Below are 27,558 nucleotides of genomic sequence, written 5' to 3' on the forward strand. Positions count from 1 at the left end.
TGGATCCATGTCCCCAATGGCTCCCAATGTCCTTGAGGGACACAGAAGGGACATGGGGACCCCTGGATCCATGTCCCTAAGGGCTCCCTGATGTCCATAAGGAACACGGGGACACCAAAGGGTCTTGGGGACACCTTGGATCCATGTCCCCAGTGGCTCCCAGTGTCCACAAGGGACACGGAACCACTCCAGATCCATGTCCCCAGTGGCTCCCAGTGTCCACGAGGGACACGGAACCACTCCAGATCCATGTCCCCAGTGGCTCCCAGTGTCCACGAGGGACACGGAACCACTCCAGATCCATGTCCCCAGTGGCTCCCAGTGTCCATGAGGGACACGGAACCACTCCAGATCCATGTCCCCAGTGGCTCCCAGTGTCCACGAGGGACACGGAACCACTCCAGATCCATGTCCCCAGTGGCTCCCAGTGTCCATGAGGGACACGAGGCAGGGCCACGGCTCCCGGTGTCCCCATGTCCCCCCAGGCTCTACCAATGGGGACAAGGTGGGGGGGGGGACGGGGACGTCAGGACCCACCTTGAGTGTCACCGGAGGCCGGGGGTCCCGTGACAATGGCAGGCGCTACCTGACGGACAGCTAGGACGAAGAGAGACAAGGGGGGGGTCAAGGGGGGGGGACCCCATAGGTCCCCATTGGGGGGGGGGGTGACCCCATCCCATGGAGGGGTCCATGGCTGGATCCATCGCTAGGGCTGGAGGGGGAGCAATGGCGGCCTTGGGGACACGTTGGTGGCCCCATGTCCCTCTGGTGTCCTGTGTCCCATAAAGGGGGGGGGGGGGAGCATAGGTGTCCCCCCCCCCCAAAGGGTGGCCCTATTGGGGGTGTCCTTGTTGGAGGGGGGGGAGGAGGGGGGGCTTTGTGCCCCCCACCCCCACCAGGTGGTCCTGACCCCCCCCTCAAAGGGGACAATGTCCCCCCCAAGAGTGGCTCTGTCCCTCCCTGGGGGTGACCCCCAGGCATGGCCCTGCCCCATAGAGGGGGCCCAATGCGTCCCCCCCACAGGGGTGGTCTCGGCCCCATAGGGAGGAACCAATGTCCCCGCAGGGGTGGCCCTGTCCTCACCCCCCCCCCCCCCGGTGTCCCCTGTGTCCCCCCTTGGTGTGACCCTGTCCCCATTGGGGTCCTGCAGGTCCCCATGCCCCCCCCCCAGGGGTGTCTCTGTGCCACCCTCATGGCCCCCCCCTGGGGCCACCATGGGTCCCTCCAGGCAGCCCCTTGTCCCCTCTAGGGGTGGCCCTGGGCCCCCATAGGTGACCATAGACCCCCCATAAGTGACCACAGAACCCCCATAGGTGACCATAGACCCCCCCCATAGGTGACCCAACCGAACCCAGGGGTGCCCAGATCCCAGTGAGGGTCCCAATAGCCCCCCATGGGTGCCCTTAGACCCCCAAGAACCCCTCCATAGGCACACGTAGACCCCCAATACCACCCCCATAGACCCCAATAACCACCCCATAAACCCCAATAACCCCGTATACACCCCAATAACCACCCCATAGGCACCCATAGATCCCCAATAACCCCCCGTAGACCCCAATACCACCCCCATGGGCACCCGTAGACCCCAATACCCCCCAAAGAACCCAATAACCACCCCCATAAACCCCAATAATGCCCTATAGACCCCAATACCCCCCCTATGGGCACCCATAGACCCAAATAACCACCCCCATGGGCAGCCATACACCCCCAATACCCCCATAGACCCCAATAATCACTCCCATGGATCTCCATAGACCCCAATAAACACGCCCATGGACAGCCATAAACCCCAATAACCCCCCATAGACCCCAATACCACCCCCATAGACCCCAATAACCCCCTATACACCGCAATAACCTCCCCATTGGCACCCACAGACCCCAATAACCACCCCCATCCACCCCAGCAACCCCCCCGTGCACCCCAATAACCCCCCCATAGGCACCCATAGACCCCAATACCCCCCCCATAGACCCCAATAACCACCCCCACAAACCCCAATAACCCCTATAGACCCCAATAACCCCCCCATAGCCACCCATAGACCCCAATGGATACCCCCCACCCCCCTCCCCTCCCCCACCCCCAGCGCGGCTTTGCTATTGTTGGTGGGGGGGGGGGGATGCAGACTCGACAGCGGTGGGGGAGGGGCAGGAGGGGGGGGGGGGGGGTCAGTGGGGGAGGGGCGGGGGGCAGCTCAATGACATTGTAATTTCCACCTGAGCGTCGAGCAGCCGCCGCCGTCCCTCGGCCGGGTCGTGGGCGCCCAAGTGATCCCTGCGCAGCTCCTGCTCCACCAGCATCAGCCTGCGGGGCCAGGCTTCACCGGGGTCATGCTGCCACCCCCCCCGGCCGGACCGAGGGGGGGGGGGACCGGGGAGCCCCCCCCGACCCCCCCCGACCCAACCCCCCGGCAGCCCCCAGCCCATGGACCCTGTGGCCCCTTCTGGCCTCACGTCATCCGTGCACATCTACTGCCTCCGTGTTCCCATGTCCTTCTATGTCCTCATGTCCTTCTATGTCTTTCATGTCCCTCCATGTCCCCGTGTCTATGTCCTGCTATGTCCCCATGTCTCTCTATGTCCTTCTATGTCCTTCTCTGTCCCCATGTCCTTCTGTGTCCTGCTATGTCCCCATGTCCTTCTATGTCCTTCATGTCCCTCCATGTCCCCATGTCCTTCTATGTCCCCATGTCCTTCCATGTCCCTCTGTATCTCCACCTCCTTCATCCCCAGATGCTACAGCTTCTATTGACCCATGTCCTTAAGTCCATCCACATCCTCCATGTCCTCCTCTATCCCCTATGTCCCGATGTCATTCTGTGTCCCCATGTCCTCCCCTATCTCCTATGTCCCTCTGTGTCCCCATGTCCTCTATCTCCTATGTCCCCATGTCCTCCCCTATCTCCTATGTCCCTCTGTGTCCCCATGTCCTCTATCTATGTTCCCATGTCCTCCTCTATCTCCTATATCCCTCTATGTCCCCACGTCCTCTATCTCCTATGTCCCCATGTCCTCCCCTATCTCCTATGTCCCTCTGTGTCCCCACGTCCTCTATCTCCTATGTCCCCATGTCCTCCCCTATCTCCTATATCCCTCTGTGTCCCCATGTCCTCTATCTCCTATGTCCCCATGTCCTCCCCTATCTCCTATATCCCTCTGTGTCCCCATGTCCTCTATCTCCTATGTCCCCATGTCCTCCCCTATCTCCTATATCCCTCTATGTCCCCACATCCCCCCATGTCCCCGGCATCCCCTGGGCACCCCGGGGCCGGGTCCCTTCCCTCACCTGCCGATGATGCTCTTGATCTGCGAGTCCTTCTCAGCCTGCTGCTGGCGCAGACGCTTCTCGCTCTGCTCCAGGCGGTGCTGGTACTGGAGCAGGATGCGGCTGGTCTGCTCCTCCTGCGACACCAGGCGCCGCTCGTACTCCTCCAGCTTGCGGTTGGACATGTGCAGCCGTTCCTTCAGCGAGTGGATCTCCTCCTCGTACTCCTTCACCTGCCACAGTGCACACTGCAGAGCGCTGACGGCACCCGGGGGATGGGGGGGAGGGGGCACAGCCACCCGGCATTCCCGTCCAAACACATCCATTCCCATCTAAACCTGTCTGTTCCCATCTAAACCCGTCCATTCCCATCGTGGTGTCACCTAAATCCATCCATTCCCGTCCAAACCCATCTGTTCCTATCATGGTGTCACCTCAACCCATCGCTTCCCATCCAAACCCATCCATTCCTATGGTTGTGTCACCTCATCCCATCACTTCCCATCCAAACCCATCCATTCCTATGGTTGTGTCACCTCATCCCATCACTTCCCATCCAAACACATCCATTCCCATCGTGGTGTCATCTAAACCCATCCCTTCCCATCCAAACACATCCATTCCTATGGTTGTGTCACCTCATCCTATCGCTTCCCATCCAAATCCATCCATTCCCATTGTGGTGTCACCTAAACCCATCACTTCCCATCCAAACCCATCCATTCCCATTGTGGTGTCACCTAAACCCATCCCTTCCCATCCAAACACATCCATTCCCATCTAAACCTGTCTGTTCCCATCTAAACCCATCCATTCCTACCGTGGTGTCAACTCAACCCATCCCCTCCCATCCAAACCCATCCCTTCCTATCATGGTGTCACCTCAACCCATCGCTTCCCATCTAAACCCATCTGTTCCTATCGTGGTGTCACCTCATCCCATCGCTTCCCATCCAAATCCATCCAATCTCATCGTGGTGTCACCTAAACCCATCCCTTCCTGTCCAAACCCATCCATTCCCATTGTGGTGGCACCTAAACACATCCCTTCCCATCCAAACCCATTGCTTCCCTTCTAAACCCATCCATTCCTATGGTGGTGTCACCTAAACCCATCCCTTCCCATCTAAACCCATTCATTCCCATCCAAACCCATCTGTTCCTATCGTGGTGTCACCTAAACCCATCCCTTCCCATGTAAACGCATCCATTCCCATTGTGGTGTCACCTAAACCCATCTGCTCCCATCATGGTGACACCTAAAGAGCATGGATTCCTACCATGATGACACCTAAAACCATGAATTCCCACCATGGTGACGCCTAAAACCATGGATTCCCACCATGGTCACACCTAAAGACCATGGATAACACCATGGTGACACCTAAAACCATGGATTCCCACCATGGTTACACCTAAAGACCATGGATAACACCATGGTGACGCCTAAAAACATGGATTCCCACCATGGTTACACCTAAAGACCATGGATAACACCATGGTGACACCTAAAACCATGGATTCCCACCATGGTTACACCTAAAGACCATGGATAACACCATGGTGACACCTAAAAACATGGATTCCCACCATGGTTACACCTAAAGACCATGGATAACACCATGGTGACGCCTAAAACCATTAATTCCCACCATGGTCACACCTAAAGACCATGAATTCCCCCATGAAGACACCCAAACCCATGTCTCCTCACCACAGTTACACCTAAAGACCACGGATAACACCACGGGAGCCCATCAGGATCATCCCCTCTCATCTCCCAGCCAGGCTCCATCCCCTCTTGCCACCCAACCACCCCGACCCCATTGCCTCTCCACCACCCCCCCATGCCCCATAGCCTCCCCATGCCCCATTGCCTCCCCATGCCCCATTCCCTCTCCATGCCCCATAGCCTCCCCATGCCCCATTCCCTCCCCATGCCCCATTCCCTCTCCATGCCCCATTGCCTCTCCATGCCCCATTGCCTCCCCATGCCCCATTCCCTCTCCATGCCCCATTCCCTCCCCATGCCCCATTGCCTCCCCATGCCCCATTGCCTCTCCATGCCCCATTGCCTCCCCATGCCCCATAGCCTCCCCATGCCCCATAGCCTCCCCATGCCCCATTGCCTCCCCATGCCCCATTCCCTCTCCATGCCCCATAGCCTCCCCATGCCCCATTGCCTCCCCATGCCCCATTCCCTCCCCATGCCCCATAGCCTCCCCATGCCCCATTGCCTCCCCATGCCCCTTCCCACCCGCATCCCTGCGGCTGTGCCGAAGGTCCCTACCCGGTCCAGCCGGCTCTCGTCCATGGACTTGGAGTACTCCTTGAGCTTGTACTCCTCGCGCTCGATGTGGGAGCTCTCGATGTCGGCCGAGAGATGCGGCATGTTGGACACCCAGGCCACGGTGCGCTCTGCCGCCGGCATCACCGGGTTCAGCGTCGACGGCGTCTGAGAGGCCTTGGGGGGCAAGGATGTGGCTTTGGTGCCTCTGGGGCTGCCCCATGGCGTGGCCTCAATGCAGGCGCCCATTGACTCCCATTGTGTCCAAGTCCCGCTGTGTCCCTGTGTCCCACATCCCCATGGCCCCATATACTCATGTCCCCATCCCCACCATATACCCATGTCCACTCCTATCTCCATGCACCACCATATCCCCCATCACCCCCATCTCCCCCATGTCCTCATCCTCACCATGTCCCCATCTCCACCCCACATCACCATCTCCCCCATATCCTCATCCCCATCCCCACCACATTCCTGTTTTCCACCTCATCCCCATCTCCCCATCTCATTCCCATCTTCCCATCATCCCCATGTCCCCATCTCTCCCATATCCTCATCCCCATCTCCCCCATATCCTCATCCCAATCTCCCCATCACCCCCATCCCCATCTCCCCCATCTCCTCAACCTCATCTCCCCCCTCTCCCCATCTCCCCCATCTCCCCATCACCCCCATCACCCCCATATCATTACATCCCCATCACCCCCATCTCCCCCATCTCCCCATCACCCCCATCACCCCCATATCATTACATCCCCATCACCCCCATCTCCCCCATCTCCCCATCACCCCCATCACCCCCATCACCCCCATATCATTACATCCCCATCACCCCCATGTCCCCACCTCCCCATCACCCCCATATCATTACATCCCCATCACCCCCATCACTCCCATCTCCCCCATCACCCCCATATCATTACATCCCCATCACCCCCATCACCGCCATCACTCCCATCTCCCCATCACCCCCATCACATCCCCATCACCCCCATATCATCACATCCCCATCACTCCCATCTCCCCCATCTCCCCATCACCCCCATATCATTACATCCTCATCACCCCCATCACCCCTATCCCCCCATCTCCCCACCTGCTTCGTCACCGGTGCCTTCATCCCTGCCACCGACGCCTCCTTGGCCAGTGAGGGTTGCCTGGAGCGGGGGGGTCCATACGCCGGCTCCGGCGATGCCAACAGGTTCCCACTGGCCGGCCGGGGCTTGGAGGGCACCCCGAGAGCCGCCGGCCCCGCGCCCCCCCCTTTCCCTGCCCTGGCCCCCCTGGGGGTGGGCGGGGGGGGGGCCCCGATGGTGATCTGGGGGGGGGCCAGGCTGTCCTGCAGGGACAGCTGCCGCCGCCCGAAGTCCCCCCCGGGCCGGCCGAACTCATCACTGTAGCTGTGGCTGTGGGTGATGTGCTTGGAGGGCGGCGGAGCCACCAGCTCCTCGCTCTTGCTGTAGCCGTGCAGGGGGGGGGGCGAAGCCTCCGTCCCCCGTCCCCCCCCCGGGCTCCGGACCCCTCAGGGGCCCGTCGGCCGCCAGGTGGAACAGGGGGTTCTGGAACGACAGCGGCACCCGCAGCTGAGGACCCCCCGCATCCGGTACCCCCAGGCGGGGGGGGGCCAGGCTGGACGCGCTGCCCTGGGACAGGCGGCCGGGACGGAGCCCTCCTCCTCCTCCTCCTCCTCCTCCTCCTCCTCCGCCGCCGGCCGCAGGGCCCCCGGCCGCCAGCAGCTCCGCAGGGAGGCTGGGGACGCTGTCGACGCGGCCGTCCTGCAGGTCCAGCATGGACACGCTCTTGCCGACCCCCAGCGCCCCTCGGCCGCCCTCGGGCTCGGTCAGGTCGGAGCTGCTGGTGCAGTAAGCGGGGGACGAACGGGCCAGGGGGGGGCGGCTCAGGACCAGCACCTCCTGAGGACCCTTCTCCTGCGGCGGCGACGGCAGACGGGGAACGTCCATGGAGCTGGGGGGGGAGGAGGGAGTGGGGCTGGAGCCGGAGCCCGGACACATCCACATCCATAGACCCATCCTCATCCCCATCCCCATCCTCATCTCCATCCACAGACCCATCCCCATCCTCATCTTTAGCTCCATCCCCATCCTCATCCTCATCTCCATCTCTAGCTTCATTTCCATCCTCATCCCGTCACATCCTCATCCCCATCCTCATCTCCATCTTCATCCACAGACCCATCTCCATCCTCATCCCATCACATCCTCATCTCCATATTTAGCTCCATCTCCATCCTCATCCCATCACATCCTCATCCCCACCTCATTTCCATCTTCATCCACAGACTCATCTCCATTCTCATCCCATTCTGTCCTCATCTCCATCTCTAGCTCCATCTCCATCCTCATCTCCATCTCCATCCACAGATCCATCTCCATCCTCATCCCATCACATCCTCATCTCCATCTACATCTCCATCTCCATCCCATCACATCCTCATCTCCAGCTCCATCTCTAGCACACCCCATCCCCATCTCTAGCTCCATCTCCATCCTCATCCCATCCCATCCTTATCTCCATCTTTAGCTCCAACTCCATCCTCATATCCATCCACAGGCCCATCTCCATCCTCATCCCCATCCCTATCTCCATCCCTATCTCCACCCGCAGACCCATCTCCATCCTCATCCCATCACATCCTCATCTCCATCTCTAGCTCCATCTCCATCCCCAGACCCATCCCTATCCCCATCCCATCTCCATCCCCATTCCCATCCCATCACTGTCCCCATCCCCTTCCCATCCCACATTGTCCCCGTCCCCATCACCCACCTATTGAGGCCCCGCACCATGTAGGACTGGAGGTCAACGGAGCTGTGGGGCAGAGAGTGGGGTGACCACAGGGACCCACGGTGGGAGGTGACACCCCAACTGTGACTGGGGACCAGCACAAGGACATGGGTGGTGACAGTGGGGGGACAGGGAGAGGTACCGTGATGGTGTGGAGGTACCATGATGATGGGGAGGTACCATGATGATGGGGAGGTACCATGATGATGCTGGGGGTACCATGATGATGCTGTGGGTACCATGATGCTATTGTGGGTACCATGATGCTATTGTGGGTACCATGATGCTATCATGGGTACCATGATGATGCTGTGGGTACCATGACGCTGTTGGGGGTACCATGATACTATCATGGGTACCACGATGATGCTGTGGGTACCATGATGTTGTGGGTACCATGATGATGCTGTGGGTACCATGACGCTGTTGGGGGTACCATGATGCTATTGTGGGTACCATGATGATGCTGTGGGTACCATGATGATGTTGTGGGTACCATGATGATGCTGTGGGTACCATGACGCTGTTGGGGGTACCATGATGATGCTGTGGGTACCATGATGCTATTGTGGGTACCATGATGATGCTGTGGGTACCACGATGATGCTGTGGGTACCATGATGTTGTGGGTACCATGATGCTGCTATGGGTACCATGATGCTGCTGGGGGTACCATGATGCTGCTGGGGGTACCATGATGCTATCATGGGTACCACGATGATGCTATGGGTACCATGATGCTGTTGGGGGTACCATGATACTATCATGGGTACCACGATGATGCTGTGGGTACCATGATGTTGTGGGTACCATGATGATGCTGTGGGTACCATGATGATGCTGTGGGTACCATGACGCTGTTGTGGGTACCCCAGTGGGTTCCTTGGGGGGGGGGTTGTCCCTCACCTGTTGAGGTCACGCACGAGGTAGGGCTGGAGGTCAGCAGAGGGTCCCCGCAGCACCAGCCCCTTGGGGGGCAGGCGCTCGCCCTGGCTGGGCTGCCGCTGCAGGTGGGGGTTGCGCAGAGCCACACTGATGTCCGTCAGCAGCCGGGGTAGGGGCCCCAGCTTCAGCAGCGCCTCCTGCGGACACAGACCCCATGGCACCAACAACACCCCTGGTGACAGCCCATGGGGGGGGCAGGGAGGGATGGGGCCTCAGTGACATCCCATGGGGGGGGGACAGGGAGGGATGGGGCCTCAGTGACATCCAATGGGGGGGGGGCAGGGAGGGATGGGGCCTCAGTGACATCCAATGGGGGGGGGGGGAGGGAGGGATGGGGCCTCAGTGACCTCCAAAGGGGGGGGGCAGGGAGGGATGGGGCCTCAGTGACATCCAATGGGGGGGGGGGACAGGGAGGGATGGGGGCTCTGTGACATCCAATGGGGGGGGGGCAGGGAGGGATGGGGCCTCAGTGACCTCCAATGGGGGGGGGGGGGGACAGGGAGGGATGGGGGCTCTGTGACATCCAATGGGGGGGGGACAGGGAGGGATGGGGCCTCAGTGACATCCAATGGGGGGGGGGACAGGGAGGGATGGGGCCTCAGTGACCTCCAATGGGGGGGGGGCAGGGAGGGATGGGGCCTCAGTGACCTCCAATGGGGGGGGGCAGGGAGGGATGGGGCCTCAGTGACATCCAATGGGGGGGGGCAGGGAGGGATGGGGCCTCAGTGACCTCCAATGGGGGGGGGACAGGGAGGGATGGGGCCTCAGTGACCTCCAATGGGGGGGGGGGGCAGGGAGGGATGGGGCCTCAGTGACATCCAATGGGGGGGGGCAGGGAGGGATGGGGCCTCAGTGACCTCCAATGGGGGGGGGGGGCAGGGAGGGATGGGGCCTCAGTGACATCCAATGGGGGGGGGATGGGGCCTCAGTGACCTCCAATGGGGGGGGGGCAGGGAGGGATGGGGCCTCAGTGACATCCAATGGGGGGGGGACAGGGAGGGATGGGGCCTCAGTGACCTCCAATGGGGAAATATGGGGGTCCTGGACATCAATGACCTCCTATGGTAGGACATGGGTTGATGGGGCCCCAATGACCACCCATGGTAGGACATGGGTTGATGGAACCCCAATGACCTCCCATAGTAGGACATGGGTTGATGGAACCCCAATGACCTCTCTTTAGAGGACATGGGTTGATGGGACCCCAGTGACCACCCATGGTAGGACATGGGTTGATGGGACCTCAATGACCACCCATGGTAGGACATGGGTTGATGGAACCCCAACGACCTCCCATGGTGGCTCATGAGTAGATGAGCTCCCAGAACACCCCTTCAGGGCCCCCATACATCCAGGACCCCAAACCCCCCCAAGCACCAGAAGAGCCCCCCAGTGTTGGGGCTGGGGGTACCTTGCTGAGCTGGGACATGACCTCCCAGAGCAGGGCATGCAGGGTGGACAGCTCACGGCCCAGGTCAATGTAGCCCTCGAAGCTGGTGCTGTTGGTGAGGGTGTCCAGGTTGGAGATCTCATAGAGGAACTGCTGCATGCTGGTCCACTCCAGCTCCAGGAACTCGTTCATGAAGGCCATGTACTCCTCCTTGCTGCCAAACCTGTGGGCACGGGCTCTTCAAGGACACCCCCAGGAGATGTTGTGTCCCCCACACACACACACCAGCCTGGCTCAATGTGGTCTGTCTGTTATGGACCCAAGCTTCTTTCTTACAGCTCCATCTGGTCTTCATGCAGCTTGGCTGTCTGCTTGTCCTCCATCCATCATACATCCATCCATCCATCCATCATCATCCATCATCATCCATCCATCATCATCCATCATCATCCATCATCCATCATCATCCATCCATCCATCCATCCATCATCCATCCATCATCCATCATCCATCCATCCATCATCCATCATCCATCCATCATCCATCATCCATCCATCATCCATCATCCATCCATCATCCATCATCCATCATCATCCATCCATCATCATCCATCATCATCCATCATCCATCCATCATCCATCATCCATCCATCATCCATCATCCATCATCCATCATCATCCATCCATCATCCATCATCCATCATCCATCATCCATCCATCATCCATCATCCATCATCCATCATCCATCATCCATCCATCATCCATCATCCATCATCCATCATCCATCATCCATCATCCATCCATCATCCATCCATCATCCATCATCCATCATCCATCCATCATCCATCCATCCATCATCCATCATCCATCCATCATCCATCATCCATCCATCATCCATCATCATCCATCATCATCCATCCATCATCATCCATCATCATCCATCATCCATCCATCATCCATCATCCATCCATCATCCATCATCCATCATCCATCATCATCCATCCATCATCCATCATCCATCATCCATCATCCATCCATCATCCATCATCCATCATCCATCATCCATCCATCATCCATCATCCATCATCCATCATCCATCCATCATCCATCATCCATCATCCATCATCATCCATCCATCATCATCCATCATCATCCATCATCCATCCATCATCCATCATCCATCATCATCCATCCATCCATCATCCATCATCCATCATCCATCATCCATCATCCATCATCCATCCATCATCCATCATCCATCATCCATCATCCATCATCCATCCATCATCCATCATCCATCATCCATCATCCATCATCCATCATCCATCCATCATCCATCCATCATCCATCCATCATCCATCCATCATCCATCATCCATCATCCATCATCCATCCATCATCCATCATCCATCATCCATCATCCATCATCCATCCATCATCCATCATCCATCATCCATCATCCATCATCCATCATCCATCCATCATCCATCATCCATCATCCATCATCCATCCATCATCCATCATCCATCATCCATCATCCATCATCCATCCATCATCCATCCATCATCCATCCATCATCCATCCATCATCCATCCATCATCCATCATCCATCATCCATCATCATCCATCATCCCCCCCCCCTCCCTCCCCATGCTCTCACTTGGTGAAGTTGGCCAGGTTCTGGATGACCTTGGCGATGAGTGTGAGCGTGCGCGCGGTCTGCTCGTCAGGATACTCCTGCATGAGGCCGAACAGGCTGGGGGACATGACCGCGGGGCACAGGAAGCGCAGGAACAACGAGGCGCTGATCAGGCGGTCGGCGATGTCCTCGCGGCCGCGCTCGGCGCAGCGCAGGCGCCACGAGGCGAACACCTCCTTCAGCTCCCTCGGGAACACACTGCATGGGATGGACACAGTGATAGGGACACACAGTGATAGGGACACACACACACAGTGATAGGGACACACACACACAGTGATAGGGACACACACACAGTGATAGGGACACACACACAGTGATAGGGACACACACACACAGTGATAGGGACACACACACACAGTGATAGGGACACACACACAGTGATAGGGACACACACACAGTGATAGGGACACACACACACAGTGATAGGGACACACACACAGTGATAGGGACACACACACAGTGATAGGGACACACACACACAGTGATAGGGACACACACACAGTGATAGGGACACACACACACAGTGATAGGGACACACAGTGATAGGGACACACACACAGTGATAGGGACACACACACACAGTGATAGGGACACACACAGTGATAGGGACACACACACACAGTGATAGGGACACACACACAGTGATAGGGACACACAGTGATAGGGACACACACACAGTGATAGGGACACACACACAGTGATAGGGACACACACACAGTGATAGGGACACACACACACAGTGATAGGGACACACACACAGTGATAGGGACACACACACACAGTGATAGGGACACACACACAGTGATAGGGACACACACAGTGATAGGGACACACACAGTGATAGGGACACACACACAGTGATAGGGACACACACACACAGTGATAGGGACACACACACAGTGATAGGGACACACACACAGTGATAGGGACACACACACACAGTGATAGGGACACACACACAGTGATAGGGACACACACACACAGTGATAGGGACACACACACAGTGATAGGGACACACACAGTGATAGGGACACACACACACAGTGATAGGGACACACACACAGTGATAGGGACACACACACACAGTGATAGGGACACACACACACAGTGATAGGGACACACACACAGTGATAGGGACACACACACAGTGATAGGGACACACAGTGATAGGGACACACACACACAGTGATAGGGACACACACACAGTGATAGGGACCCACACACACAGTGATAGGGACACACAGTGATAGGGACACACACACACAGTGATAGGGACACACAGTGATAGGGACACACACACACAGTGATAGGGACACACACACACAGTGATAGGGACACACACACACAGTGATAGGGACCCACAACGGGGGACACCCCCTTTGTCACCCCAGCGCTCACCAATGGGAGTTGACCACCTTGCAGAGGGCCAGCTCACAGCACATGCGCAGGTTGGCCTGGTGGTCGGCCAAGGTGGAGGCCGAGCACTTCATGGGGTCCACCTCACAGTTCTCCTCCGACTCGTACAGGGCTCGGATGAACTCACCTGGGGGGGAACAGGGGTCCAGGGGCCACCCCATTGACAGCAATGGGGGCGCGACCGCGAGGAGGGGGCACCCAAGCATCCAATGGGGATGTGGGCATTGACCACTCAACCATCCCATCACCATAGCAATGGGGATGCGGGTTGGGAATGGACCACCAGGAGGAGGGGGCACCCAAGCATCCCATGGAGACGTGACCATCGGCTGCTCGACCATCCCATCACCATAGCAACGGGGATGCGGGTTGGGAATGGACCACCCAGGAGAATGGAGCATCCAAGCATCCCAATGGGACCGTGGCCATGCTGGGGCTTGGTGGAGCTCACCAATGGCATCCTTGAGGTATTTCTGGCCAATGAGTTTCAGATACTCCTCGATGGCTTTCGTGGCGAGGGTGTTCTCCCGGAAGATGAGGTGCTCCCGGTCCATGAAGCGATCCACCTCCGTCATGGCCATGTCCGACAGGAAGTCCTGCCCATGGCTGTTAGGGCAACCCCGTGCCCAGACACCCTCCCTGCACCCTTGTGTCCATACCCCCCCCTTCTGTCCATCCATCCATCATGCGTCCATCCACCATCCATCCATCATCCATCCATCCATCATCCATCCATCCATCCATCCATCATCCATCCATCATCCATCCATCCATCCATCCACCATCCATCCATCATCCATCCATCCATCATCCATCCATCCATCATCCATCCATCATCCATCCATCATCCATCCATCCATCATCCATCATCCATCCATCATCCATCCATCCATCATCCATCCATCCATCCATCCATCATCCATCCATCATCCATCCATCCATCATCCATCCATCATCCATCCATCCATCATCCATCCATCATCCATCCATCATCCATCCATCCATCATCCATCATCCATCCATCATCCATCCATCCATCATCCATCCATCCATCATCCATCCATCATCCATCCATCCATCATCCATCCATCCATCATCCATCATCCATCCATCATCCATCCATCCATCATCCATCCATCCATCCATCCATCATCCATCCATCCATCATCCATCCATCATCTATCCATCCATCATCCATCCATCCATCATCCATCCATCCATCATCCATCCATCCATCCATCCATCCATCCATCCATCATCCATCCATCCATCATCCATCCATCATCCATCCATCCATCATCCATCCATCCATCCATCCACCATCCATCCATCCACCATCCATCCATCCATCATCCATCCATCCATCATCCATCCATCATCCATCCATCCATCATCCATCATCCATCATCCATCCATCATCCATCCATCATCCATCCATCCATCATCCATCATCCATCATCCATCCATCATCCATCCATCATCCATCCATCCATCATCCATCCATCCATCATCCATCATCCATCATCCATCCATCATCCATCCATCATCCATCCATCCATCATCCATCATCCATCATCCATCCATCATCCATCCATCATCCATCCATCCATCATCCATCATCCATCATCCATCCATCATCCATCCATCATCCATCCATCCATCATCCATCATCCATCATCCATCCATCATCCATCCATCATCCATCATCCATCCACCATCCATCCATCATCCATCCATCCATCATCCATCCCCCAATCTATCCACCCATCACCCATCCACCCACCCTCCATCCCTCCCTCCCTCCCTCCTCCCCATCCCCACCTTCGCCTTGCCGGTGCTCTGCAGGATGTGCACCAACGCACAGGCCACCTCCTCCTTGCTCTTCACGCTCAGCACAGGCTCCAGCACCGCGCACAGCATCCGGTAGTTGTTGGTCACGTACTCAGCGAACTCCTTGTAGAGCTCCATGGGGAGGATGCTCATGGTCTGGAACCGGCTCTTGACCCTCAGCGCCGGACACCCGGCCTTGCTCTTGCTGCCGCTGGGCTGGCTGAGCGGGTACCACTGCTCTGCGAAGTGCCTGCCGGTGACGCTGGCGATGGGGATGCTCACCATCCCCACGTAGTTACTCTTGTCCTTCTTGCGCTTCTTGTCCGTGTCCTTGTAGAGGTGTAGGCGGATGGTGCGCACAGCCGGCAGGTTGTTGAACTCGAAGTGTTCCCCCCAGAAGACGTTGTCGGTGCGCGCCTTGCTGGTGGTGCGGGCGTACAGCATGTCGTCCAGGCACAGCTCGCAGTAGTAGCGCTTCTTGGGGGGCAGGTCCCGCGCCTCGATCACCCACAGCTTCAGGACGTTGTCCACCCGACGGCTGTTGTCCTAAACGGGGGTTGGGGGGCGGCGGGGACGGGAACGGGCACGGACATGGGTACGGGGGGGTGAGGATGTGGGAGCTCCAGGGGGTGGGCGTGGGGGGGGTGGGCACCGGCCATGGGGATGGTGAGGGGAGAGGCCGGCTCAGGGGGGCACCAGGAGCAGGGACCACCCTGGGGATGGCACCGCCAGTGAGCATCCCCATCCCCATCCCCACCAATGAGCATCCTCATCTCCATCCCCACCAATGAGCATCCCCATCCCCATCTCCACCAATGAGCATCCCCATCCCCACCAATGAGCATCCCCATCCCCATCAATGAGCATCCTCATCCCCACCAATGAGCATCCCCATCCCCATAAATGAGCATCCCCATCCCCACCAATGAGCATCCTCATCTCCATCCCCACCAATGAGCATCCCCATCTCCATCCCCACCAATGAGCATCCCCATCCCCACCAATGAGCATCCTCATCTCCATCCCCACCAATGAGCATCCCCATCTCCATCCCCACCAATGAGCATCCCCATCCCCATCAATGAGCATCCCCATCTCCATCCCCATCAATGAGCATCCCCATCAATGAGCATCCCCATCCCCATCAATGAGCATCCCCATCCCCACCAATGAGCATCCTCATCTCCATCCCCACCAATGAGCATCCCCATCTCCATCCCCACCAATGAGCATCCCCATCTCCATCCCCATCAATGAGCATCCCCATCCCCACCAATGAGCATCCCCATCCCCATCAATGAGCATCCCCATCCCCATCAATGAGCATCCCCATCCTCACCAGTGACCATCAACATCCACACCAACTGACCATTCCTATCCATACCAGTTGACCATCCCCACCCATTGACCATCCTCATCCCACCAGCTGATCATCACCACCACTTGACCATCCCCATCCATTGGCCATTCCCATCCCCACCACTTACCCCTCCCCACCAGCTGCCCCCTCACCTTGTTGGGCTTCACAGCCCTCTGCAGGTTCTCGATCCATTTGTCCCTCTCAGCAGCTGAGCGGCAGGCAAAGCACTTGGTCCCAGAAGCCGTGGTCACCTTGAGAGGGGGGGTGGATGATGGTCAAACCCCATCCATCATCAATCCATCATCCATCCATCATCCATCATCATCCATCCATCATCCATCATCATCCATCCATCATCCATCATCCATCATCCATCCATTATCCATCCATCATCCATCATCCATCATCATCCATCCATCATCCATCCATCATCCATCATCCATCATCCATCCATTATCCATCCATCATCCATCATCCATCATCATCCATCCATCATCCATCCATCATCCATCCATCATCCATCCATCATCCATCCATCATCCATCCATCATCCATCATCATCCATCCATCATCCATCATCCATCCATCATCCATCATCCATCATCCATCCATTATCCATCCATCATCCATCATCCATCATCATCCATCCATCATCCATCCATCATCCATCCATCATCCATCATCATCCATCCATCATCCATCCATCATCCATCATCAATCCATCATCCATCCACCCATCATCCATCATCCATCCATTATCCATCCATCATCCATCATCCATCATCATCCATCCATCATCCATCCATCATCCATCATCATCCATCCATCATCCATCCATCATCCATCCATCATCCATCATCCATCATCCATCATCCATCATCCATCCATTATCCATCCATCATCCATCATCCATCATCATCCATCCATCATCCATCCATCATCCATCCATCATCCATCCATCATCCATCATCCATCCATCATCCATCCATCATCCATCCATCATCCATCATCCATCCATCATCCATCATCCATCATCCATCCATCCATCATCCATCCATCATCCATCCATCATCCATCCATCATCCATCATCCATCCATTATCCATCCATCCATCCTCCATCCTCCATCCATCCCTGATGATGACCGGACACCACGGGGATGGCCGGGGCTCTGTTCCCCACCTCGAAGCAGAACTCCTGGCCCAGGATGCTGCTGTGCACAGCCTTGATGATGGAGTCTTCATCCAGGTTCAGCTCCAGAGCTTCGGCCGCGCTGCTGGGGCTCAGCAGGGACTCGTGCGAATGGGACTCCTTGAAGCTCTGCATCAGCCGGGCCCTGGGTTGGGGGGGGACAACGTGGGGGGACACCCGGGAGTCACCCCCCCCAACCCCACCAATGGCACCTCCTATGGGGACCCCCCCACCACGGCCCCAGAGATGAGGGGGTCTGGGGACACCCAAAACAGGGGATCCTGGGGAGGGGGAGGGGGCATCTGCCTTAAAATAGGGTGATCACAGCATAAGGACCATCACTTGACCATCCCCATCACCTGACCATCCTCATCACCTGACCATCCTCATCACCTGACCATCCCTACCATGTGACCATCCCCATCACCTGACCATCCCCATCACCTGACCATCCCTACCATGTGACCATCCCCATCACCTGACCATCCCCATCACCTGACCATCCTCATCCTCATCACTTGACCATCCCCATCACTTGACCAACCCCATCACCTGACCATCCCTACCATGTGACCATCCCCATCACCTGACCATCCCCATCACCTGACCATCCTCATACTCATCACTTGACCATCTCCATCACGTGACCATCCCCATCACTTGACCATCTCCATCACTTGACCATCCCCATCACGTGACCTTCCCCATCCCCATCACTTGACCATCTCCATCACTTGACCATCTCTATCAGCTGACCATCCTCATCCCCATCACTTGACCATCCTCATCCCATCACTTGACCATCCCCATCACGTGACCTTCCCCATCCCCATCACTTGACCATCTCCATCACTTGACCATCCCCATCACGTGACCTTCCCCATCCCCATCACTTGACCATCTCCATCAGCTGATCATCCTCATCCCCATCACTTGACCCCCCCCATCACTCGACCATCCCCATCCCCACCCCCCTCCCTCCAGACCCCGGTGGCTGACGTCACGGTGACGTCACGGTGACGTCACCCCCACCTGTCATGGTCGGCGCTGCGGAAGCGGGGCAGGATCTGCCGGAAGCTGCTGGTGCGGTCGAGCTTGGGCTGGCTCTTGGTGCGCTTGATGGAGCTCTTCAGGCGGCGGCTCAGGAAGCCTTGCTGGGGTACAGGCGGCTGAAGGGGGGGCCCATGGGGGGGCCGGGGGCGCAGGGGGGGTCGGGGAAGGTCATGGGGACCGGGGGGGCCAAGGGGGTTGGGGGGCGCAGGGGACCGTGGTGGGGATGTGGGGATGGGGGGAGGAGCTGTGGGGAGGGGGGGGGGTAGGACCAGGGTGACCATGGTGATGGGGGAGGTAGGAGCTTGGTTACTATGGCAATGGGTGGGCAGGGTGACCATGGTGATAGAGGATGTAGGACCAGGGTGACCATGGTGATGGGGGATGTAGGACCAGGGCTACTATGTCAATAGGTGGTCAGGGTTGCCATGGTGATGGGGGATGTAGGACCAGGGTGACCATGGTGATGGGGAAGGTAGGGCTGGGGTTACCATGGTGGTGCATAGCAGTAGGGTGACCATTGGTGATGGAGGATGTAGGACCAGGGTGACCATGGTGATGGAGGATGTAGGACCAGGGTGACCATGGTGATGGAGGATGTAGGACCAGGGTGACCATGGTGATGGTGGCTGTAGGACCAGGGTTACTATGTCAATGGGTGGTCAGGGTTACTGTGGTGATGGGGGATGTAGGACCAGGGTTACAATGGGGATGGAGGGGTAGGACCAGGGTTACCACGGCAATAGGTGGTCAGGGTGGCCACGGTGATGGTAGTATAGGAGCAGGGTTACCCCAGTGATGGGTGGTGCGGCAGCTGAGTCACCATAGCAACGAGTGATGTAGGAGCGGGGTTGCCATGGTGATGGGGAGCGTGGGAGCAGGGTTGCCATGGTGATGGGTGATGTAGGCCCGAGGTTACCATGGCGATGGGGAGCATAGGAGCAGGCCTACCATGGCGATGGGTGGTCAGGGTTACCATGGCGATGGGAAGCATAGGAACTGCATTACCATGGCGACGGGTGGTGCAGGACCAGGGTTACCGTGGCAACGAGTGATGCAGGAGCAGGGTGCTGGGTGCTCAGGCTTGCCATGGTGATGGTTGTATAGGACCCGGGTTACCATGGTGACAGGGAGCGTGGGAACGAGGTCACCATGGTGAGGGGTGGTACGGGCACCGGGGTTACCATAGCGACGGGTAGCATGTGCCAGGGGTTGCCATGGGGACAGGGAAGGGGGGAGCGGGGTTACCATGGCAACAGGCATGTGGAGGAGCAGGGGAAGGGGCCGTGTGTGATGGGGACAACCGCGGTAACACGGGTGTGAATTGGGGGGGGTAACCATGGCAACAGGCATGGGTGGGACAGGGATAACCAAGGTCATACGTGTGTGCAGTATGGGGTGACCATAGCAACATGCGTGTGCAGGATGATGCTACCACAGCAACATACGTGTGCATGCCAAGGTCATACGTGTGTGCAGGACCAAGGGGGTGAGCACGGCAACATCCATGTGCACGATGGGATAACTGTGGTGCCATCCATGTGCATGATGCAGTAACCACAGCAACACGCGTGTGCAGGACATGGTAACCAAGGTCATACATGTGCATAGGACCAGCAGGACCATGGTGACATACATGTGCATGATGGGGTAACCACGGCAACATACATGTGTGGGACCACAATAACTCCAGCAACATACATGTGCAGGATGGGATAACCATGACATCCATGTGCGTGATGCTGTAACCATAGCAACATACATGTGCAGGATGGGATAACCATGACATCCACGTGCGCGATGCTGTAACCATAGCAACATACATGTGCAGGATGGGATAACCATGATGACATCCATGTGCGTGATGCTGTAACCATAGCAACATACATGTGCAGGATGGGATAACCATGACATCCATGTGCGCGATGCTGTAACCATAGCAACATACATGTGCAGGCCACGTTAACCACAGCAACACCCGCATGCGGGAGGCTCCATCAACACACATGACGGGGGGTACCCATGGCGACAGGCGTGTGCAGATGGCGGTAACCATGGCAACAGGCGTGTGCTCACCGAGGGCCGGAAGGGGGGGGCTGGGGGGGGCGTCCATGTTGATGCTGTACTGCTTCCCACCCGGAACGCTCTTCCTACGGGAGCGGCCTCCGTGGTAATCTGGGGACAAAGGGGGGGGGGGGGGACACACAACACGGAATAGCATGAGGGGACAAGGGGGGGGGCATGGGGGGGGACCCCAACATCCCCCCCCCCACCTCCCATTGAGGGGGCTTGATAGGGATATGGGGGGGCCAGAGGAGGTCCAGGAGGGAATGGGGGGTCCCAAAGGTTCGTGGGGGGGTCCAGGGGGGGATATGGGGGTGATAGGGGGGATATGGGGGGACCAAGGGGTGCTGGGGGGGGGGGGGTAAGGAGGGATAAGAGAGGGATACGGGGGGGGGTTCACGGGTCCTGGGGGGTCCCAGGGGGTGATGGGAGGGTCAATGGGACCCAGGGGTCCCCTGAGTACTGGGGAGGGCCCTGAGGCCCCCCCCCTTCCTTCCCCTTTGACACCCCCCCCCAACTCCCAGCAGGCCCCAGGGCCCCATGTGCCCCCCCCATAACAAGGGACATCCCCATGTCCTGGGGTCCCCCCAAACTCTGCTCCCCCACAATGCTCTTAACCCCCCCTTGGCCTTCACGTCCCCTAATTCTGCCCCCCCCAAATGCCCTTTATGCCCCCCCATGGGGTCCCCTAAACTCCCCCCCCCCAAACCCCATTAACCCCCTTTACCCTTGGGCTCCCCTTAACCCTGCCCCCCCCAGGGCTCCCCTTTATACCCCCCTCCCCCAATCTCATCTCCCCACCATCCCCCCCCATTATCACCCCCCAATCCCACTGTCCCCCCCCCATCCCCCCCCCCCCCCCCCCCCCCCCCATGTCCTACCAGCCACGGTCCTGCTGCCGCCCTCCAGGCTGAGACGGGGCCCGGGGGGGGGCCCCAGTGTGCCCCGTAGGGCCCAGGGGGGGCCGGGCTGGGGGGGGCCCCACATGGCTCCGCCCCCCCCCTTCGTTTACAGCCCCCCCGGGGCCCCCCCTTGAGGCCCGGGGGCAGCCGGGGGGGTCCCGGCCCCCGACCGCATCCTGCACACGCGGGTGCCACGTGCGGCGGCGGCAGCTCACGCACACGCTCCCTATGGATGGGACTGGTCCCTATGGATGCGCCAGGTCCCTATGGGATGGGTCTGGTCCCTATGGATGGGTCTGGTCCCTATGGATGGGACTGGTCCCTATGGATGCGCCAGGTCCCTATGGGATGGGTCTGGTCCCTATGGATGGGACTGGTCCCTATGGATGCGCCAGGTCCCTATGGGATGCACCTGGTCCCTATGGATGGGTCTGGTCCCTATGGATGCACCTGGTCCCTATGGATGCGCCAGGTCCCTATGGGATGCACCTGGTCCCTATGGATGCGCCAGGTCCCTATGGGATGCACCTGGTCCCTATGGATGCGCCAGGTCCCTATGGATGGGTCTGGTCCCTATGGATGGGACTGGTCCCTATGGATGCGCCAGGTCCCTATGGGATGCACCTGGTCCCTATGGATGTGTCTGGTCCCTATGGATGGGTCTGGTCCCTATGGGATGGGTCTGGTCCCTATGGATGGGACTGGTCCCTATGGATGGGTCTGGTCCCTATGGATGCGCCTGGTCCCTATGGATGCACCAGGTCCCTATGGGATGCGCCTGGTCCCTATGGATGGGCCTGGCACCTATGGATGTGCCTGGTCCCTATGGGATGTGCATGGTCCCTAGGGGATGTATTCAGTCCCTATGGGATGTATTCAGTCCCTATGGGATGTACTCAGTCCCTATGGGGTGCTTGCAGTCCCTATGGGGTGTGCATGGTCACTATGGGATATACCAGGTCCCTATGGATGTGTGTGGTCCCTATGGGATGTGCAGTCACTCTGGGATGTGCACACTCACTATGGGATGCGCATAGTCCCTACGGGGTGCTTGCAGTCCCTATGGGATATACCAGGTCCCTATGGATGTGCCTGGTCACTGTGGGATATGCACACTCACTATGGGATGTGCACAGTCTCTATGGGCCCCGCATGGTCTCTATGGGCTGTGCACGCTCATTATGGGCTGTGCACGCTCATTATGGGATGTGCTCGCTCCCTATGGGATGTGCACACTCACTACGGGCCCAGCATGGTCCCTATGGGCTGTGCACGCTCATTATGGGATGCACCTGCTCCCTATGGGCCCTGCATGGTCCCTATGGGCCTTGCACACTCACCACGGGTCCTACACCCTCCCTATGGGCTTTGCACACTCACCACGGGCCTCGCACGCTCATTATGGGATGTACACGGCCCCTATGGGCCTTGCACGCTCACCACGGGCTCTGCACACGCACCCCCCCCCCCCCCTTGCACGCTCGGCACCGGCCGCGCACGCTCAATGTCACCCCCAAACGCTTGCACACTCACCCCCCCCCCCCCCCCTTGCACACGCAGCCTCGCACCCGTTTCACCCCGATCCGCACTCACCGCTCCATGCCCGTTCCGGACCCGTTCAACACCGTTTCTGACCCGTTCAACACCGTTTCTGACCCGTTCCACACCGTTTCTGACCCGTTCCACACCGTTTCTGACCCGTTCAACACCGTTCCGGACCCGTTTCACGCCCGTTTCAGAGCCATTCCACACCGTTCGAGACCCGCTCTACACCGTTTCACGCCGTTCCGGACCCGTTCCACACCGTTCCGGACACGTTCAGCACCGTTTCAGACCCGTTTCACGCCATTCCAGACCCGTTTCACACCGTTCCACTCCGTTTCAGACCCGTTTCACACCGTTCCACTCCGTTTCAGACCCGTTTCACACCGTTCCACTCCGTTTCAGACCCGTTTCACGCCGTTCCAGACCCGTTCTACACCGTTTCAGACCCGTTTCACACCGTTCCAGACCCGTTCCACACCGTTCCGGACCCGTTCCACACCGTTCCGGACCCGTTCCACACCGTTTCAGACCCGTTCTACACCGTTTCAGACCCGTTCCACACCGTTCCGGACCCGTTCCACACCGTTTCACGCCGTTCCACACCCGTTTCACACCGTTCCAGACCCGTTCCACACCGTTTCACACCGTTTCTGACCCGTTTCACACCGTTTCTGACCCATTCCACACCGTTTCTGACCCGTTTCACACCGTTTCTGACCCATTCCACACCGTTTCACGCCATTCCAGACCCATTCCTGACCCGTTTCACGCCGTTCCACACTCACCCTCCCGCTGCCGCCGCCCCGCGCGCTCACGCTCCGCCCCCGCCGCGCGCGCCCCGTTGGCCCCGCCCCCTTCTCACTTCCCCCCCCCCCCCCATCGGGAGCGCGCGGCGCCGCCCCGGACCTGGGGGGGAGGATGGGGGGGGGGGGGAAGGGGGAGGGGCGAGGGTTGCCAAGGGTAACGGTGGCCACGCCCCCTCCTCCCCCCCGTGGGAACCCGCAGTGACGTCACCGCGGTGCCAGTGGAGGGGGGGGTGGCACTGGTGGGGATGGGGATGGTGGCACTGGTGATACTGGTGGCACTGGTGAGGATAGGAATGGTAGCACTGGTGGCCATGGGGTGGTGGTACTGGTGATACTGGTGGCACTGGTGAGGATAGGGATGGTAGCACTGGTGGCCATGGGGTGGTGGTACTGGTGGCACTGGTGGCAATGGGGACGGTGGCACTGGTGATACTGGTGGCCATTGGGATGGTGGCACTGGTGGTGATGGGGCTGATGCACTGGTGGCACTGGTGGGGATGGGGATGGTGACACTGGTGGCACTGGTGGGGATGGTGACAGTGGATGGCGATGATGGTGACACTGGTGGTCCTGGTGGTACTGGTGGCACTGGTGGGGATGGGGCTGATGGCACTGGTGGTACTGGTGGCACTGGTGGCCATGGGGATGGTGACAGTGGTGGCTGTGGCGGTCACAATGGTGGTGATGCGGTGACACCGGTGGTGGCACATGGCCGGTCCTCCCCTCCCTGTGCTGCAGGCGGTGGCCATGGTGACAGTGACACTGGTGGCACTGGTGATACTGGATGGTGATGATGGCGACACTGGTGGCACTGGAGACACTCTATGGCGACAGTGAATGGTGATGATGGTGACACTGGTGGCACTGGTGACACTGGATGGTGATGATGGTGACACTGGTGGCACTGGAGACACTGGATGGCGACAGTGAATGGTGATGATGGTGACACTGGTGGCACTGGTGACACTGGATGGTGATGATGGTGACACTGGTGGCACTGGAGACACTGGATGGCGACAGTGAATGGTGATGATGGTGACACTGGTGGCACTGGAGACACCCTATGGCGACAGTGGATGGTGACACTGGTAACACTGGTGGGGATGGGGATGGTGACACTGGTGGCTATGGGGAGTGTCACCCCCCCCCCCATCCCCATCCCGTTCCCGTTCCCATCCCGTTCCCATCCCGTTCCCGTTCCCATGGCAACGCGTTCGGCGCCGTCACAACGCACCGGGAGGAAACGGGGAGGGGGCGGGGCTAAAGGGGAGGGGGCGGAGCCTCCGGGGGTCCTCCCCCCCCTCCATGTGTCCCCTCGTGTCCCCTCCCTCCCCCCCCCCAGAGGCCACCCACGGGGGGGGGGGGGGGGAAGGGGCGGGGTCATGACCTCGGAGCCCTGGGTCCATGGGGGGGGGGGGATGGGAAAAAGGGGGGGGATGGGAAAAGGAGGGGGAGGGATCTGGGGGGCGGGGTCATGACCTCGGGCCCCCCTTGGTCCATTTTGGGGTGTTTTTGGGGTGTTTTGGGGGTGTTGGGGGGGAGGGGGGGTCTGGGGGGAGGGGGGGGTTAGGACCAACCCCCTCCCCTCCCCGCGGGGTTTCCCTAGCAACGGTTGCCGGGCAGCCATGCGTGCCTCCCGCGAGCATTATGGGATGGCCGGCCGGGCTCTAGGAGCGGCTGGCATCAATGTGGGAATGGGGGGGGGGGGAGGTTAAACCCCCCCCAAGTTAACGTGGTTTAACCCATAACGGGGACCCCCCCCCCCCGGTACCGTGCTCGGGATGGGGCCTCCCCTCCACCGGGACGCTCACGGTCCGGCGCAGCAGTTTACTCCGGCAGGGCTCACTCCTGCGGTCCCGGATGAGCAGAGGATGGATCTGGGATAACGGGAACCGGGGGGGGGGGGGTCATAGAGCGAACAACGTGACCCCCCCCCCCCGTATTCCCAATGGATCCCCCCCCCTGTTCCCGTCTCCTTCATCCCTCACCTCCTCCTCATCCAGCATCAGCAGCTGGTTCCCGGAGATGATGCAGAACCGGGGGTTCCAGGGCGGCCGCTCGTAGGGGGAGGGGGCGTAGGGCCCGCGTGCCAAGGGGGGGGGGGCCTCGCACATCTGGGGGTCCCCATGGGGGGCAGAGGGTCACATCTGGGACGCCCCTCCCCCATAGAGCCGCTCCTTTCCCTTCCCCCCCCCCCCCCCCCTTTCGTCCATATACCCCCAATGCAACCAGCATCCTGCATCCCGGCGTTGCCTTGGCAACGGGGGTGGGGGGGGCTCAAAATGGGGTCTATGGGTGCTTCAGGGTGGGGCTGGGGGAGCGGAATGGGGTCCTTGGGTGCTGTAGGGTGCGGGGGGGGGGGTGGGAAGGGGGGGTTTGGGTGGGAGGGGGGGCCCCGAAATGGGGTCTTTGAAAGGGGGGGGGTGCAAAATGGGGTCTTTGGGTGCTCTGGGGTGGGGGGTGAGCAAAATGGGGTCCATGGGTGCTATGGGGCGGGTGCAAACTGGGGTCCGTGGGTGCTTCAGAGGGTGGCTGGGGGCCTAAATGGGGTCCATGGGGGTTTCGGGGGGGGGGGGGAGCCAAAATGGGGTCCTTGGGGGCTCCAGGGTGGGGGCCCCCCCAAGGCCTCCCACGCTATGGGGGGGGGGGGGGTGAGGCCTTAACCCCCCCCAGCCCCGGCCCCGTTTTGGAAGTGGGTCAGGCCGGGCCCTGGGGACCCCCCCGGTCTTGATACCCCCCCCCCCCGGTACCGGAACCGGACACGGAACCGGGGACATCCCCCCCCCCCAACCGGGCCGGGCCCTGCCCGAGGGAACGGTAGCACCGGGGTCGGGGTATTCATGGCAGCAGCATCACCCCCCCCCCAGCACCCCCCCCCGGTACCGGCATCCCTCCGGTACCAACATCCCTCCGGTACCGGTATCACCGGTTACCAGCATCCCTCCGGTACCGGCATCACCAGGAACCGGTATCACCGGTTACCAGCATCCT

General features: G+C 59.0%; 1 protein-coding gene across 1 annotated transcript; it reads right to left on the bottom strand.

The window, feature by feature from the left end:
- Positions 1–26,647, bottom strand: SYNGAP1 (synaptic Ras GTPase activating protein 1). The gene is given in 21 exon segments (XM_034073605.1): positions 1–597; positions 2,227–2,327; positions 3,296–3,507; positions 5,565–5,738; positions 6,661–7,038; positions 7,040–7,239; positions 7,273–7,529; positions 8,352–8,393; positions 9,276–9,451; positions 10,726–10,927; positions 12,363–12,599; positions 13,803–13,947; positions 14,272–14,416; positions 15,642–16,196; positions 17,163–17,261; positions 18,192–18,345; positions 19,233–19,354; positions 21,327–21,344; positions 21,346–21,425; positions 26,339–26,444; positions 26,556–26,647. Coding segments are annotated over 21 exon segments (3,492 nt in total). The 5' UTR covers positions 26,574–26,647; the 3' UTR covers positions 1–526.
- Between the last annotated feature and the right edge of the window lie 911 nt (positions 26,648–27,558).

The sequence above is a fragment of the Melopsittacus undulatus genome, assembly GCF_012275295.1.
Source record: "Melopsittacus undulatus isolate bMelUnd1 chromosome 28 unlocalized genomic scaffold, bMelUnd1.mat.Z SUPER_28_unloc_2, whole genome shotgun sequence".
NCBI lineage: Eukaryota > Metazoa > Chordata > Aves > Psittaciformes > Psittaculidae > Melopsittacus > Melopsittacus undulatus.